Here is an 18,108-nt window from a genome sequence, read left to right as displayed (position 1 = left end):
AACCTTTATAAAATGATAATTTTATAGTCAACTGCGTGAATTCATTCACTCAATACGCAATGCAATGTGACAGTTGCCACAACAAATGAAAAAAAATTCCCCCTTAAGTCTCAGCTCATATGTAAGAAAAATTAACAAAACAAAACCAAAAGTAGAGCAAGTTGTTAGACTAAATGGAAAGATTTGCTGTAAAAAAAAAAAAAACTCACTCAATAACATTTTATGAATTGTATATAAAAAACTCAATGAAAACAAGAACTGAAGACACTTTTTATTCACTGATTTACATCCTTTATATAGGCTAAAACTACAACAAATTTAGCTAAAAAATATGATAACTCAGAAGCAAAATCACAATCAGATATTAAACCATGATTTTAGCTAACCATTCAACAACTTTATTGAAACTAATTTGAATATTTCATCTGCTGATATGCCCAAGATTTTAGGCCACTAACTGAGTTGGTGGTGAACTTTAATACTCCCCCTACAACGCCAACTCCAACCTTTTCACAATCCCAAGTTGTGAGCAAAACTTTTCCAACTTAGTTGTACTCAAGCCTTTCGTGAACAAGTTTGCAACCTGGTTATCAGTCTTGACATAGGACAACTCAATTTTATCATGTATCACCTTCTCCTTAACAAAATGGTAGTGCACCTCCACATGTTTGGTCCTTGCATGAAACACAGGATTTTCTGCTAAACGAATAGTTGACTGATTGTCACAATAGAGGGGTATTGCATAATCAACTTTTTGGTGCAAATTTTCCTCAAGTTGCACTAACTATGTACTTTCTTGGGCTGCCATAGTTGTCGCTCTATATTCTGCCTCTGTTGTCAATAAGGACACAGTTGGTTGTCTTTTACTACACCAAGAAATTGTCCCTGAACCAAACTTGAATACATAGCCAGTGGTTGATCGACGTGTATCGTGATCCCCTGCATAGTCAGCATGACAATAACCAACTAGTTCGTAAACCTCAAATTTCTTATATAGAAAACCATAATCAAGAGTACCATTCATATATTTTAAAACTCGTCTAACAGCTTCCAAGTGTTGTTTCGTGGGATTCTGCATATATCGACTCATTACCCCAACAATATAAGAAATATCAGGTCAAGTTAAAGTTAGATAAATGAGACTACCGACAAGTTGCTAATACATCAACCTATCTTCCAAGTCTTTCCCTTCATGAGCACAAAACTTGGTGTTTGGTTCCACTGGTATAGTGATGGTCTTGCAATTGAGCATTCCAAATTTCTGCAACAAATCTTTTGCATATTTCTCTTGACAAAGAAACATGCCTTCTTTTGTATGATCAATTTCTAGCCCCAAAAAGTGTTTAAGTTGGCCAAGTTCCTTTATTTTAAAGTGGACTGACAAGTTTTGTCGAACTTGGTGGATTTCTTTACTATCATCTCTAGTGATTATCAAATCATCCACATACACCAACACTATTACCAACTTCCCTTCACTAACTTTGACAAACAATCTAGAATTTGCATGACCTATAACATAATAGCTTGAGCTAAAAATTTAGCAATCTTACCATACCATGCTCTCGGCGATTGCTTTAACCCATATAGCGCCTTCTTTAACTTGCAAACATAACTAGGATGACCTCCACTCTCAAATCCAATAGGCTGATTCATGTAAATTTCATGATCTAGCTCTACATGTAAAAAAGCGTTCTTTACATCCATTTGCCACATCTTCCAATCTTTGCTAGCAGCAAGAGCCAAGAGAACTCGAGCAATAACAATCTTTGCCACCGGACTAAACGTCTCTTCATAGTGCAATCCATATTGTTGAGAAAATCCCCTTGTAACTAACCGAGCCTTGTACTTCTCAACTGATCTATTAGGACGATACTTTATTTTATAAACCCATTTACAAGATATGGGTTTCACATTTGGTGGACGTGGCATAAGCTCCTAAGTCTGGTTTTTTTTCCAATGCAACAATATCTTCCTCCATTATTTTTACCCACTTAGAATCTTGAGACGCTTCTTCATAAGTTGTTGGCTCAACCAAAGGTTTTTCCTCCGCTACAGCTACATTAACATACTTTGGAATTTGCCTACGAAATCTGGTTGATCTTCTAAGTTGTGGCTGTGAAGTTTTTTCACCTTCTGGATTGATTTCTGCCTCCTACCTCTGATGAACACCATTTCACGAAAGATTTGTTGTTGTCTCAACAACTTCATTATCTCTAATTTCTTCATTAGCTGCAAGACTTGGTTGTATCTCAATAAACTGCTCCTCTATTTTCCTTTGGGGTTGATCTTCTTTTACTTCAGAATCTAGCAACTTCACTTGTTGTGGAGTCTACCAAGAAGAAGTTTCATCAAACACTACATTACGTGATGTGTAGCATTTGTCAATCATAGGGTCACAACACTTCTATCCTTTTTTTTGGTTATCATATCCAATGAAGATACATCGGATTACTTTCTTATCGAACTTGTTCCTTAAATGACCTGGAATAAATACATAGAAAATTCACCCCAAAACTCAAAAATGACCAACAGCAGGTTTAGTATCCCATAGTACCTCAAAAGGTGATATGAAACCAAGCTTTGGTGTTGGAAGTTTATTTATGACATGAGCAGCGGTCTTCATACATTGTGCCCAAAATCTTCCAGGTATATTTTTTGCATGAAGCATACTCCGACATGTCTCAGCAACATTTAAATTCTTCCTTTTGGCAACTCTGCTTTGTTGTGGCGTGTTGGCATATGTGAATTGATAATGAATCTTATTATTTCTTACATAGGTAGAAAACTCATCTGATGTGTACTCCTCTCTATTATCTATGCATAACCATTGAATTTTTCTACCAACCTCTACTTCAGCTACTTTTTTAAATTCTTTAAACTTGGCAAATGTCTCTGATTTTTCTTTCATAAAGAAAACTTACACATATATTGAGAAATCATCAATAAAAGTCACCATATAACGCATCCCACTAATTGAAGGTTGCTTGACACGCCCAAATACATCAGAATTAACTAGCTCTGATGAAGCCTTTGCTTTGTACGTAGATTCTTCAAATGGCAGCTAATGTACCTTACTGAATTGACATCCTGTACAAACAGTATCATCTCATACTTTAAGTTGAGGAAGACCCTTTAGCATTGGCTTATTTATCATAACTTTCAATTGTGATAACTAACGTGTCTAAGCTTTGTGTGCCACAAATCTGTCGTCTCATTCTTCTTTGTTTTGTCCACATAAGCAGTTTCTATAGAATCATATAGACAGATTCCATTTTCTTCCCTTGCATGGTTGGTGTTCCTGAGACTTTAACATTTTCGAATACCTTTACACCTTGTGGACTAAACAACATGGTGGCTTGCAGATGTTAATAGTGCCACAGATAATAAATTTTTCTTCATGCCATACACATGATAAACACCTTGAATTAACATTGGATCAGAATTAAATCGAGATACGATAGTCGTCTTACCAACATGGGTGATGGCTAACCTTGAGTTGTTAGCCGTTACCACCACATGATTTCCTTTGCATGTTGTAACATCTTGAAGCTTTTCTTGATCACCAATCATGTGATTAGAGTAACAAAAGTCAACAATCCAGTTAGTCTTGTAGTCAATATTCTGAGAAGTTGTTAATACGAGTTCCAAGTCTTCTTCTTCCGCAATAAATGATGTTTCAGCATCCCACTCATCAACATCTTCGTCACTGCATTACTTTCAACTACTTTCTTCTTGTACCAACAGTCTTTGGCCACGAGACCCTTTTTTCTGCAATTATAGCAATCACCATCAAACTTCTTCCTCTAGTTGAATTGGTTGTTGTAGTTACTACGCTTTTGAGTTTCTCCAAATTGAGAACTCCCATGATGACTTTCTTATTTGCCATCGTTCTTTCTTGGTTTGCTTCTGACATTATACCTAGGTTTTTCTTTGCTCTTTCCACTAAAAAACCCTACATCCTCAGTTTTGATTGAGATTCCACCCATTTGTTTTGCCAAAGCTTCTTGACCGATCAATAGATTCTCAAAATCTACAAGCGATGATTGTGTTGGCCATCTTTGAATTGCAGTAACAAAACTCCTTTAGTCTAATCTCAATCCATGAATGATGATTCTTCTTATTCTAGAATCCGTAATACAAGAACTAGAATCAAGTTCAGAAATCTCACGGCATAAGGTTTTTACCCTAGTGAAGTATTGGTTGATTGTCAAATCTTGCTTCATTGATAATAATTTATTCTCTAAGAGCTGCAGCATTGTGTTATTTTTTATAAGAAAATTTCTTCCAACATGTCCCACGCCTGTTTTAGTGTGTCAGCGTCTTTGATATGCTCTAATATTTCTTCCTCTACAATGGTTTTAATTGCAAATATAGCCTTGCTTACACTGGCCTTCCACTTCTTCAAGCTGTTAGCTTCTTGAGATAATGGTGAAAGCTTATCTTCGCTAACAATGTCCCACACATCTTGAGCCTTAACTAAGACTTTATACATTTGCCCATGTGTTGTAATTTTGGTTATTAAGCTTTTTTACTGCTCCAACAACTGAAAAATCAACCATAATTATCTTCACGAACCTGGCTCCGATATCACACTATTAAACTAAATGGGAAGATTTTCTATATAAAAAAAAAGGAAACTCACTCAATAACACTTTATGAATTGTATACAAAAAACTCAATAAAAAACAAGAACTCAAGACACTTTTTTATTCACTAATTTACATCCTTTATATAAGCTGAAACTATAACAACTTTAGCTAAAAAATAGGATTACTCAAAAGCAAAATCATAATCAGATATTAAACCATGATTTTAGCTAACCATTCAACAAATTTATTAAAACTAATTTGAATATTTGATCTGCTGATATGCCCAAGAGTTTCGGCCACTAATTGAGTTGGTGGTGAACTTTAACACAAGTCTCATCACAAATTTTGCCACTTGGAGCATACCTCTGATAAAAATTGTTGCACTTCCACAAATTTTGATGGGAAATGTCTTTCTGTTCATTTTGGCTCTTACGATGGTGGTGCTGTTACCTAATTTTGTGGTTTCAATCTCTACCAAAACAAAAATCGATATCAGTAGAGATCAGTCAGCTCTTAAGGCACTGAAAGTTCATGTTGTTACTGATCCTCAAATGATTCTAAAAACTAAATGGTTTACTGCTACTTCTGTTTGTAATTGGTTGGTGCACTTGCGGATCCCAACACCAAAGAGTCATAGTTCTTAATCTTTCTAGCATGCTTCTCATTGGCACTATACCACTTTCAATTTGGAATCTATCTTTTCATATTTCACTTGATCTAATAGACAACTGTTTTGGCTCATTATCTATTTAGTTGACTATTTTGCTTCGATTGAAACTTATAGACTTGTTTTTGAACAATTTATATAGAGAAATCCCATTATGGTTTGATTCCTTCCCTAAACTTCAATACTTGTCTGTGAGCTCTAACAATCTTGCAGGAGAGATCCCATCCAATATGTTTGATCATCTACCTAGATTGCAACAGCTTTACTTGGAAGGGAACAAGCTCTCTGGCAAAATTCCATTGGGTTTATTCAAGTGCAAAGAGTTAGAATACATATCCTTGGCTGATAACAGGTTGGAAGGGATTCTACCAAAAGAAATAGGAAACTTGACAATGCTTAGGAATCTATATCTCGACAACAACCTGTTTGAAGGTAAATAGAAAGCAATTGAATGTTATTTTAATTTGTTGTCTTTCCCCAACTGTAATATTTGATTTATTTGCTAAGAAAGCTTTAATTATTTTTAATTTTTTTACTAAGTAAAATTTTAAAGTTCAGTTTAAACTTATAGACTTGTTTTGGAACAATTTCTACAGAGAAATTTCGTCATGGTTTGATTTCTTCCCTAAACTTCAATACTTGTCTTTGAACTCTAACAATCTTGTAGGTGAGATCCCATCCAACATGTTTGATCATCTACCTAGATTGCAACAGCTTTACTTGGAAGGGAACAAGCTCTCCGGAAAAATTCCATTGGGTTTATTCAAGTGCAAAGAGTTAGTTTTCATATCCTTGGCTGATAATAGGTTGGAAGGGATTCTACCAAAAGAAATAGGAAACTTGACAATGCTTACAAAACTATATCTCTACAACAACCTGTTCGAAGGTAAACCGAAAGTAGTTGAATGTTATTTTAATTTGTTTTCTTTCTCCAACAGCAATATCTACTTTGTTTGGTAAGAAAGCTTCAATTTTTATCTTTTTTTTACCAAGTAAAATTTTAAATTTCATTTTAAACTTATAGAGTTGTTTTGGAACAATTTCTATAGAGGAATTCCATCATGATTTGATTCCTTCCCTAAACTTCAATACTTGTCTTTGAGCTCTAACAATCTTGCAGGTGAGATCCCATCCAATATGTTTGATCGTCTACCTAGATTGCAAGAGCTTTACTTAGAAGGGAACAAGCTCTTTGGCAAAATTCCATTAGGTTTATTCAAGTGCAAAGAGTTAGAATACATATCCTTGGCTGATAATAGGTTCGAAGGGATTCTACCAAAAGAAATAGGAAACTTGACAATGCTTAGGAATCTATATCTCTACAACAACCTGTTCGAAGGTAAACCAAAAGTAGTTGAATGTTATTTTAATTTGTTGTCTTTAAAAGTAGTTGAATGTTATTTTAATTTGTTGTCTTTCTCCAACTGCAATATCTGCTTTGTTTCGTAAGAAAGCTTCAATTCTTATCTCTTTTTTTTTTTTACCAAGTAAAATTTTAAATTTCATTTTAGACTTACACTTGTTTTGGAACAATTTCTATAGAGAAATCTCATCATGGTTTGATTCCTTCCCTAAACTTCAATACTTGTCTTTAAGCTCTAACAATCTTGCAGGAGAGATCCCATCCAATATGTTTGATCATCTACCTGGACTGCAACAGCTTTACTTGGAAGGGAACAAGCTCTCCAGTAAAATTCCATTGGGTTTATTCAAGTGCAAAGAGTTAGTGTTCATATCCTTGGCTGATAATAGGTTGGAAGGGATTCTACCAAAAGAAATAGGAAACTTGACAATGCTTAGGAGTCTATATCTCGACAACAACCTGTTCGAAGGTAAATGGAAAGCAGTTGGATGTTATTTTAATTTGTTGTCTTTCTCTAACTGCAATATCTACTTTGTTTGGTATGAAAGCTTCAATTCTTTTTTAATTTTTTACCAAGTAAAATTTTAAAGTTCATTTTAAACTTATAGACTTGTTTTGGAACAATTTCTACGGAGAAAGCCCATCATGGTTTGATTCCTTCTCTAAACTTCAATACTTGTTTTTGAGTTATAACAATCTTGCAGGTGAAATACCATCCAATATGTTTGATCATCTAGCTAGATTGCAACAGCTTTACTTGAAAGGGAACAAGCTTTCCGGTAAAATTCCATTAGGTTTATTCAAGTGCAAAGAGTTAGAGGACATAGGCTTCAGTTCTAATAGGTTGGAAGGGATTCTACCAAAAGAAATAGGAAACTTGACAATGCTTAAGACTCTATATCTCGACATCAACCTGTTTGAAGGTAAACAGAAAGCAGTTTAATATTATTTTAATTTTTTGTCTTTCTCCAACTGCAATATCTGCTTTGTTTGGTAAGAAAGCTTCAATTCATTTTTTTTACCAAGTAAAAATTTCAAGTTCATTTCAAACTTATAGATAGAGGTGATCATGGGCCGGGCCGAGCTGGCCGGGTTCGGGACGGGACCAGACAAAATTTTAGGCCTGTTTTCTAGGCCTGGGCCTATCCCGACCTGAAATATGGGTCTGAAAATTTGTCTAAGCCGGACCCGAAATAAAATTGCTAAGCCCGAGCTCGGCCCGACCCAGTCCATATTAAATTTTTTTGCTTATTTCATTAAATAAAAAATAAAAAATATAATAAATTAAATACATTTAAAAACATAAAAATAAATATTAAAACAAGAAACAAATAAAAAGTGAGACTAAAATAATTCTTAAAACAATACACAAATTGAAAATATAATAAAAAGTGGTTATATTAAATTTGGAAATAAAAAAGTAAATATGATTAAAAAAATTATTTAATATATAATTTAGGCGGGGTCGGGCCAGAAAAGTTTTACCTAAGGCCCGACCCGTTTTCTAAATGGGCCTTTTTTTGCCTAAACCCATATTTCGGGCCTATATTTTTAATCGAATCCTCCCATTTTTCGGGCGGGCCTTCGGGCCGGACTGGGTAGCCAACCCATGATCACCTCTACTTATAGACTTGTTTTTGAAACAATTTCTAGGGAGAAATCTCATCATGGTTTGATTCCTTCCCTAAACTTCAATACTTTGTGTTTGAGCTTTACCAATCTTGCAGGTGAGATCCCATCAGGTATGTTTGATCATCTATCTAGATTGCAAGTGCTTTTCTTGGGTGAGAACAAGCTCTCTGGAAAAATTCCATTGAGTTTATTTAAGTGCAAAGAATTAGAAGATATATCCTTGGCTCATAATAGGTTAGAAGGGATTCTACCAAATGAAATAGGAAACTTGACAATGCTTAAGAGTCTATATCTGGACAACAACCTATTCGAAGGTAAACGGAAAATAGTTAGATGTTATTTTAATTTATTGTCTTTCTCCAACTGCAGTATGTGCTTTGTTTGGTAAGAAAGCTTCAATTTTTTTTTTTTTTACCAAGTAAAATTTTAAAGTTGTTTTTAATTTTCATACTTTTCATCATGCTAAATTCTTGATTTTAATCATATGATTAATTCTAATAATCTAAATATCTTCAAATTTTATTAATTATAAAAACTTTAAGAGTTTCTTTTCCCTCTTAGCCGTTTAATTACTCGAAAACTCTTTTTTGCTGTCTGTTTTTTCCCCTTCTTCCTTCTTTTTGGTTTAGCTATGATCTTATTGAATTTAGTCTTGAGTTAAAAAAAGCACACTTTCTAATGACAAAACTTTAAAAGGAGATAAGAGAACCCAAAAACAATAATACTTTTGCGTTTGCACTATGGTATCGTGAACAGAAAATGATAATATATATTAGAAATTTTTATATATATATATATATATATATATATATATATATATATAACTCACGTATTTAAAATAAATTTGTGTGTTTAAAATAACATACAATAAATATGAAATATAAAATTTGAAACTAATAATAATAACACACATAAAATATGTACAATATTAAAATAAAAATTAATTTAACTTGTGAGTAAAAGAAAATTAAAATAAGTAAATACATCATATTAAAAATATTAAATGAATTATAATTGTTTATTATGATATTGTCATTTTGTTTTTACAGCACGTCAAAAAGCTATCATGTTAGTGAAAAGAAATTTCAAATTAATCAAGGATTTTATTAATATTTATTAGGAAAGAAGTATAAATACACAAATTTGGTGAGAGAAACCATTTTATGTTAAAATTATTTTATTAAAGTTTACTTAAGAATTATTATTGGTGTGTGATAAAGGATTTGTTTGTAAATCCATTAAATATGGATTCAATCCTTAGATATGTTAATCTTAGTTCTTTTATTTAAAAATTGTATAAAAATATGAAAAGGAAAAAGGCCATCAAATTAATAATAGTAATCATCTAATAAAAGATATATTAGTCATTTTCTAACCGAGTTGATACTCGATTAACCTGTAACACCAACTTAATTAAGAGTTTTATTAATAGTAATTTTCTTCGTTGGGTAAGAAAGCCTCAATTTTTTTTCTAATTATTCGTATTTTATTAAATCAAGCAAAGATTTTTTAGGAAGATTAATATATATAATAATCTATTAAATATTATAATTATTATAATTATTAAAAAACTTAGATTTTTAACAGAGAATTTAATAGAATTGGAATGCTTAAAATTCACGTAAGTATTTTTATTGAGATGAAATTAATTTTTTTTGAGAAAAGCCTTTAAAATATTATTTTCAAGGGCATCGATCCAATTCCTCTATAATGAAAGACATTGTCTCACTCACGAACTTTGTCTTCCACTTGAGGAAGCTCCTCTATTGGTGGAGACCCACTCGATGGTTTCATCTCCCACTTAGGGGAACGCTTCAGGAAAAATATAAAAATGAAAATAAAAATAGGGAAAAAAGAGGAAGTTATATGTGAACTAAACAGAAAAAAATACGAACTTATAGGTGAAAAGGATAGGTTTATAATTTGAAGATTTGTCAATTTCGAACATTATTAATTAAAATATTTAAAACCTTATGTTAAATAAATTTGATTAAATTTTGCTCTCAGCCCTTGTATAATTGTGAATTTAGTCTTTATATTTTAATTTAGTTATTTTTAATTTTTGAAATTTAAAATTTCAGTCCTAACCAAATGATAATTATTAATTTTATTAAGTTCTATTATTTCTTAAATTCTACGTGACAAACATATTATCACATGTTCAATGCTATGTCAGTTTGTTATTTTCGCATGCTACTCATAAAGAAAAGCTAGATAATGGATTTAATGGTTGATATTTGTGTCAAGACTAAGATTTCAAAATTCAAAAAGTATAAGGACTAAGAATGATTGAATGAAGAACATGGACTAAATCTACAACTTTATACATAGTACAAGTTTAGTAACAAAATTCAACTAAACGGATTTAACTACAATAGTTTGGATCAAAACTAAAATTTTAAAATTACAAAAAATAAAAGGATTAAAATTGATGAATTCGAAAAGTACATGAACTAATTTTGATCAAATTAAACGATAATAATTAAATCCACAACTTATACATAGTATAAGGACCAATAAAATTTACACCACTAGTAATTTAACACGTTTGAGATTTCTTGATTTACTTAGTTATTCAATAATTCCCTAATAGGTAATATATAATATTTCTCGATATATATGTTTAGTTTCATGATTTTATTTTTGCTTTCATTTTTGAGATTTAATTTAGTCCGTTAAATTTAGAATAAAGTGTGAATAATAAAATTTAGACTTCGAACCTTGATCTTTTAATCTTAAAACAAAATTAATAAATATTTTTATATTTATTTAACAAATTAATTTGATTGTGTAGGTGTCATCCCAAACCAAATCGGAGATCTTCTCAATTTGGAACAACTATTCCTTTCTAACAATCTTCTTAAAGGACATCTTCCTCCATTTATCAGTAATTTAACACGTATGGAATATCTCTTTTATCTAATAATACTCTAACAGTATTATATATTATTTCTTCACTCATCTTTTTTCTTGATTGTGATTTTTCTTTCTTAATTTTTTTGTCAATACTTTATATATGCAATTATCAATGCGTTGAATATTTGACATTTGGACATTTAATTTAATATTTAATTGAGATAATCTAATTACAAAATTATATGCTTCTAAAATTACCAAGGTGTAAAGGTGACATCAGAGCAATTACTTAGACCATAAAATGATAAAATATATAATCCCTCCTCCTCATATTTGGATTCCTTACAAATCTCATTTTGTAAATTGAGAAATTATGTATTTCTAGCAACAAAAGTTTTTGAATCGGTTGGAACTCGATGAAAAATTTAATTTTTTGTTAAAAATAAATTATAAATAATAATTTTAGTTATTTTAGTTTTTAATGGATTTTTTTGGTTTCTAATTTTCTTTTTGTCAATTCAAAGCAAATTTTTTATTTTATGTTATATGTCACTGGTTGCATTTTGATTCGTGGTTCAATTAATTTATCAAATCAATCTAGTTTGATTCCAACAACACTAACCAAATATAGATATAGATAATATTGTGATAATTAGGAGTAGAACCCAACCCAATGGATTAGATAATTGGGAAAGGGGTGATATGATCAGGTTGAATGTTGAATTTGTTCAGTGGATGGATAGATAACTACCCACTCGAATGCCTTTCAACTTGCATGTCTTTACCTTTTAAGTAATTGATTTTGCAGGACATATTCCAATTACCTTGGGTAATCTAAGATACCTAAAAGCGCTGGACATAGCGAATAATGATTTAAGCAGCACACTGTCGTCCTCGAGAAGCAGCTTTCTATCAGCATTAGCAAACTGCAGTGATTTGGCTTACTTGTCATTTGCAAGAAATCCATTGATCAGTGGTTACCTTCCGGCTTCCATAGGAAATCTGTCGGTTTCTCTTCTATATTTTGATGCTTCGAGCTGCAGCATTAGTGGCAGAATTCCAGGGGAAATTGGGAACTGGAATCCAAATAATAAATTGAGATATCTTGCCCTTAATGGAAATCAATTGGAAGGGATACTGCCGTTATCTTTGATTAATTGCAGCGAACTAGTACTTCTGAATGTTGCAAACAACTACTTAAGTGATACCTTTCCCCATTGGTTAGGCATGCTTCCCAAGCTGCAAGCTCTTATTTTGAGATCTAATAGATTTCATGGTTCCATTCAAGTCTCCTCAACCACTTTTTCCTTCTCCAGGCTGCAAATGGTTGATCTCTCTCATAATGACTTCACAGGGTTATTGCCAACCGAGTTCTTCCAAAATCTCAAGGCTCTGAAAGAAGAAGTTGGTCATGAATATGATTTACTTTCATACTCTGTTCTGTTAACAATAAAAGGTTTGGTGCTAGAGTTTAAAATAAAAGTACTTATGCCCATATTCACAAGCATAGATTTGTCGGACAATGGATTCCATGGAGAAATTCCTAAGGCAGTTGGAGAGCTTAGAATGCTTCATGCACTCAATCTCTCTAGTAATTGCCTGACTGGTCCTATCCCAACGTCATTTGGGAAATTGACAGCACTTGAATCATTAGATCTCTCATTTAACAAGCTGAGTGGCAGAATCCCTTCCGAATTGACAAATTTGACATTTCTTGAAGTGTTAAGGCTTTCAAACAATAATCTTGTCGGACCCATTCCCAGTGGCAAGCAATTTGATACATTTGAAGACGACTCTTATCTTGGGAACTTGGGTTTGTGTGGACTCCCATTACCGAAGGAATGTAACAATGATGAAATACCAGAACCAGCGCAAGATGAAAAAGATCATGGAAATGGACTTGCTTTTATTTGGAAACTTGCAATGATGGGGTATGGATGTGGAATGGTGTTAGGGATTAGCATGGCATATATTGTATTCACGACTGGAAGACCATGGTGGCTTGTAAGGATGATTGAGAGAGACTTGCGAAACAAAGTTTCAAGTTGGTTTGGGAAGAAAAGAAAGTAGTCCTGCAAATCCTTCTTCATATGTGAGTTAATGTATTTCATAGAAATAAACATGCTACTTTTGCCATGCTAAATGCATAATTCGGTAACTCTCAAATTGATTATTTTTATTTTCATCCATCAGGAATGAGTCCGAGAAAAGATGAAGTATGTTCTGCATCCATAGCTGCTTCTCTCCATGGAATATATGTTCTGCTAATGGGTGTTCTTACAGATAGTTTGCTTTGGTTTTTCAGCTTTCATAGTATGGGATTTTAACATTTAGCAAGAAGTTGATTTGTTTTCAAGTTCAGAAATAAATTGCAAAACCCACTCTAATTACTTCTTTATTTTAAACAAGTGTTTGTGTGCTAAATTTTAGCTAAGCATCGTGTTGTCTTTTCTCGGGACAATCAATTAGATTTATTTTTATGAATTTTTCATAATTATTTTTTAATTTTTAAGAATTTCTAATTTTGAAATTGTTTATCGGATTGAATTAAGAATTAATGGTCTCATCACCCATGTAGAACTTTAATCACTGATAAATTATTTTCACTTTTTTTTTTATTTACATCAACATAAAACAACATTTAATCCTTAAACGACTTAACAACTTTTTCCACACATGACAAAACCCAAACAACAAACGCAACTAGCGCGACTCAAAACTAAACCATTTGAGGCGATAAACACCTTTAACCATCATGCCATCACTTAGTTCAATCCTTAAATATTTTTAATCCACATTAATTTTGAAACTTGATAAATTTTTCCAATTTGGCCACTAGCTTAAATTACATTAAGTTATGATGATATGAAAATTAGAGATTATACTACATCATCTAAAGTTTTTCTATTTGTAAGTGATGAAATTATACAAGCTCAAATTATCACATCATCCAACTTAATGAAATTCAATTTTAACGATTAAATTAAAAAGATATATTCCAAAAAATAATAATAAATTTAGAGAACAAATTAAAAAATAATATTCATCTCTTAATTCTTTTAACTTACCGTTCCTTTTTTCTTTTAAATTACCTATTAATTCTTTTTACCTATTTACCAAAAGAAAGCAAAAACCAGTTGTCGGCATTTGAGGGTATAACAAATCTACAATGTTCAATTATAACGTAAAATATATAAATAATTTGTGTTACATTAACAATGATTTATAGATGTTGTTTTACCGTTCTAATAATTTCTATATTAAACTATATATTTAAATAAATATAAAAATATTTAATCTCAAGAAATTCTACTTCAATAAAGACTTCAAAGTTAACAGTAATTAAAATAATGAATATTTTTAATAAAAATTGAGATAAATTATTTTTATTGAATATTATCAGATATATTTTAAAAGGTAAAATAGTTTTTGATTGTTCAATGTAAATATAATGATTATTGAAAAGTCATTCAATATTTAATTTAATCAAAATAATATTAACAGTGATTTAGTTATACATTAAAGTATATATTTAAATTAATATACTTTAATAAAGACTTCAATCTTAATGGTAATTAAAATAAATAAATACTTTTAATAAAAATTGAGATAAAATTGTTGTTTTATTGATTGTCATATATTTTAAAAGGTAAAATAGTAATTGATTATTCAATGTAAATATGATAACTATAGAAAAATTAGTTAATATTTTATTTAATAAAATGAATGATTAAGAAATTTTACTTTAAGAAGAATATTAATAACTTTCAAGCAAATGGTAATATATTTTTATTAATATTTTAATCAATTAATGAATTTTACTTAAAATTATGACATTGATATTAATGAGAAAATATTTTATTAATAGTTTATTTTAAATACAAAATAGAATTGGATAGTTAATTTTAAAAAATTGAAGCCAAATATATTGTTCACTACTTAAAGTTTTAGAGTTATTACTTTTATATATAACTTATCAAATATTTGATACTTGCATTTAACTTAATGGTCAATGAAAATGATTTAAATCCAAAATTATATATCTTACAATCACTCAAATTCAAAAATAATTATCCAATGTGTCGAAACTATTTTTTTGAAAAAAAACTGGGAATCGACTTTGGTTTTGAAAGCGAAATTAAAACGGGAGTCGCCACCGATCTTTATTAGGTGTGATCGGATCACCTTTGTTTTAATAAATCAATTTTAGTTTACTAAAACAGTGCCTTTAGTCTACGAAACTTGAGAGGATGGGTTCGGGAGTCGATTACGTGCGAGAAGGATTAGCACCCTCGACACGCCCAAAAATTGGTACCGAATTGATTAGTTAATGTCTTAATGTCGAAAGTCGAAAATTGGGAATGGATTTTAAAATACAATCCTTTTTATTGACGTCGATTTTAAAAATGCTTGAGTTAGCTTGAATCGATTGTTTAGAGATTTCCTTGTCTCGAGATATCAGAGTATCACATCCCGTAAGTTAGGATACAATACCATGAATTCCCGAGCATAAAGTTGTCCCCTAATTTGAATGAGAATTTCATGTGTTTTAAAACTTGAAAAGGATATTTTGCCATTTAGAAACAATAAGGAAATCGAAACCCCGTAAGTTAGGGTACGATTCCTTGATGTTCTAAAATGCAAAACATTGCCTTATTTGGAAAATTTCATTTTTGAATAGTAACGAATGCGATATTTAAACGACGTGTATTTGTTAGGTTGAAATAAAATGATTTATTGGATAAATGTATTGGGATTAATGAATGATACGACTTAGGCTAGATAAAACAAAGATATATTGTAGAGCACGAGATAATACAACATGAAATACAATGTTTATACAAGCAAATGACAATAATGAAAATACGAATAAACCAAATATAATACATACAATGGTAACATTCACATAACATATATCACTTAGGCATTAATCACTAGTAATCAAAGACAAATGAATTAAATAAGATATAACCATTTTTTTAAAAAAATAAAGCAAATTAAAATGAATAAAGTATAAAACAAATTTTATGATGGTAAGAAATGAATTTAAAATAAATGATGTGAAGAGAAAGGAAAAAAAATCGATAATGTACAAAAAGAATATATGTAAAAGAAAATTTAAAATAGATAAGATACAATACGTCAAAGAAATAATTAGTATATATATAAAAATAGATATAATGATTTGAAATTGATAGCATATATAAAATTTTACAATAAATAATAAAACAATTTAAAATGAATGACACATAAAGCAAGTTTATGAAATGAATGATGTAAGAGAATTTTAAAACCTATATTATAAAGCAAGTTACAAAAGATTCATATGAATAATTTTAAAATGGGTGATATATATATAATTAAAAGTGTAAAATAGATAACATGGAATAAGTAGAATGGTTTTAAAATAAGGTGTAAAATAACTTTGAACTAAATAATATATAAGTTAATTTAAAATTATAAATATGAAGTTTAAAATGTATAATACGTAAAAGGATTTAAAATAGACAATATAAATATACTTTATAATAACGCTTTAGATATGATATATAAAAATTATTAGAAATACATAATTCATAATAACTAAAGAACAAACAACGTAATAATTTGAAATAGATATATGGCAAAAAACAGTTTTGGGAATAATAGCAAACATATAGAAACTTAAAATAAATGGTATATATACATAAATTTTATGACAAATAATATAGACATGAGTACATAAAGTTTAAAAATGGGTAATACAAAAACTTATAATACATAGAATGCTAAAAATAAATGAATAAAAGGTTTAAGATAACCCAATAATTTTAAATAAATAGTACATGGAACGATTTAAAATAAAAATGGTACTTTGGAGTAAAACGTAGCAATCTATAATAACTAATATGAATAAGGATCTTAATGTGAGGTAAAATAGTATAAAAGACCCAAAACAGATCAATAAAAGGTTTAAAACATAATGTGAAAGATTTAAGAATGAATATGCACAATAATGGAACATAAAAACAAATAGTCTAATAAAAATGAAGACAAAATATGTAATATATGTATGCATTAAGATAATTAATATGTAAAAAACCTTAAAGTAAATAAATATAAAATAGTTTTTTTAAATAAAAAGACGAATATACAAATACCGTATAAAGTTTGAAACTAAATAAAATAATATTTAAATAAATCGCAAATGGGCATATAATAAAATATAATGGAACAGTTTGAAATAAAGAGGAAATGATTAAATTAAAATCAAAATGAAAGAAAAGGTACAAATTATAATAACAGGTAAGTGCCATGGACTACATCAAAATGCATTCAAAGTTATGAGGATGAAATGGGACATTATCCCAAGTCTCAAATGCGCTGCATTTCAACCACTCAGGCCGAGGACTAGAACGGAAATGAAATGAAATAAGTGGGCGAAATTAAAAAAGAAAATGCAAAAAGGACTAAATTAAATGGCGCAGGAAAATAAGAGGGACCGTGAAAGAAAGTATCCCATTTTAGCCTTAAAAAAACTACTGCCGTTTCCTGGCCATTTAAGCCATTCTTTTCTCTTTTCATTTCAGCTTTTGTTTTAAAGAAAACAGAGGGCCTTTGCCCTCTTTCCCTCTCTGCTCATTTCGGCTAGGGTTCTTAGAACCTTCATTGCCGTCTTCACCGCAGCGCCACCACAGGCGGTGGTTGGGGTGTACCCCGAGCTTTCAAGCCCCTGTTTAAGGCGAACTTAGCAGCAAAAACTTCCTCGACCAAAGAAGATCCAAAGAAGGAACCCCCTACGACCTCTTCGGGTCGAATCCGACGGCGGAGGAGCGACCTTCGACGACGGTCACTTCGATTCGGGTAAGTCCCCTTCTTTGATTTTTTACCCTTTTTGTTTTTTTTTTTCGATTTGTAGTATAAATAAAAAGAAATTTAAAGAGATGAAAGAACGAAATGAAAACAAAGTAAAAATAAATCAGAGGTCAACCTTTAAATTTTGTTCTGTTCTTTTATTCAAA

General features: G+C 30.6%; 2 protein-coding genes and 2 long non-coding RNA genes across 4 annotated transcripts; all 4 read left to right on the top strand.

Moving 5' to 3' along the window:
• The first annotated feature begins 5,023 nt into the window (after positions 1 to 5,023).
• Positions 5,024 to 7,327, top strand: LOC108481672 (LRR receptor-like serine/threonine-protein kinase GSO1). The gene is made up of 6 exons (XM_053019347.1): positions 5,024 to 5,180; positions 5,374 to 5,688; positions 5,924 to 6,142; positions 6,377 to 6,595; positions 6,870 to 7,158; positions 7,324 to 7,327. Exons 1-6 carry the CDS (start codon positions 5,024 to 5,026, stop codon positions 7,325 to 7,327), a joined length of 1,203 nt encoding a protein of 400 aa, XP_052875307.1.
• A 96-nt stretch (positions 7,328 to 7,423) lies between these two features.
• LOC128295401 (uncharacterized) lies at positions 7,424 to 8,752 on the top strand. Its single transcript, XR_008285861.1, has 2 exons — positions 7,424 to 7,542; positions 8,347 to 8,752. It is a non-coding gene; the product is annotated as an uncharacterized LOC128295401 (long non-coding RNA).
• Positions 8,753 to 11,279: 2,527 nt separating this feature from the next.
• On the top strand, positions 11,280 to 12,710 carry LOC128280813 (receptor-like protein 9DC3). The gene is made up of 3 exons (XM_053019344.1): positions 11,280 to 11,283; positions 11,916 to 12,511; positions 12,618 to 12,710. Exons 1-3 carry the CDS (start codon positions 11,280 to 11,282, stop codon positions 12,708 to 12,710), a joined length of 693 nt encoding a protein of 230 aa, XP_052875304.1.
• Positions 12,711 to 12,723: 13 nt separating this feature from the next.
• Positions 12,724 to 13,541, top strand: LOC128295400 (uncharacterized). Its single transcript, XR_008285860.1, has 2 exons — positions 12,724 to 13,199; positions 13,301 to 13,541. It is a non-coding gene; the product is annotated as an uncharacterized LOC128295400 (long non-coding RNA).
• The last annotated feature ends 4,567 nt before the right edge of the window (positions 13,542 to 18,108 follow it).

The sequence above is a fragment of the Gossypium arboreum genome, chromosome 1 (genome assembly GCF_025698485.1).
Source record: "Gossypium arboreum isolate Shixiya-1 chromosome 1, ASM2569848v2, whole genome shotgun sequence".
NCBI lineage: Eukaryota > Viridiplantae > Streptophyta > Magnoliopsida > Malvales > Malvaceae > Gossypium > Gossypium arboreum.
The sequence above is the reverse complement of the archived record's forward strand: the minus strand, read 5'-3'. Positions and strand labels throughout refer to the sequence as shown.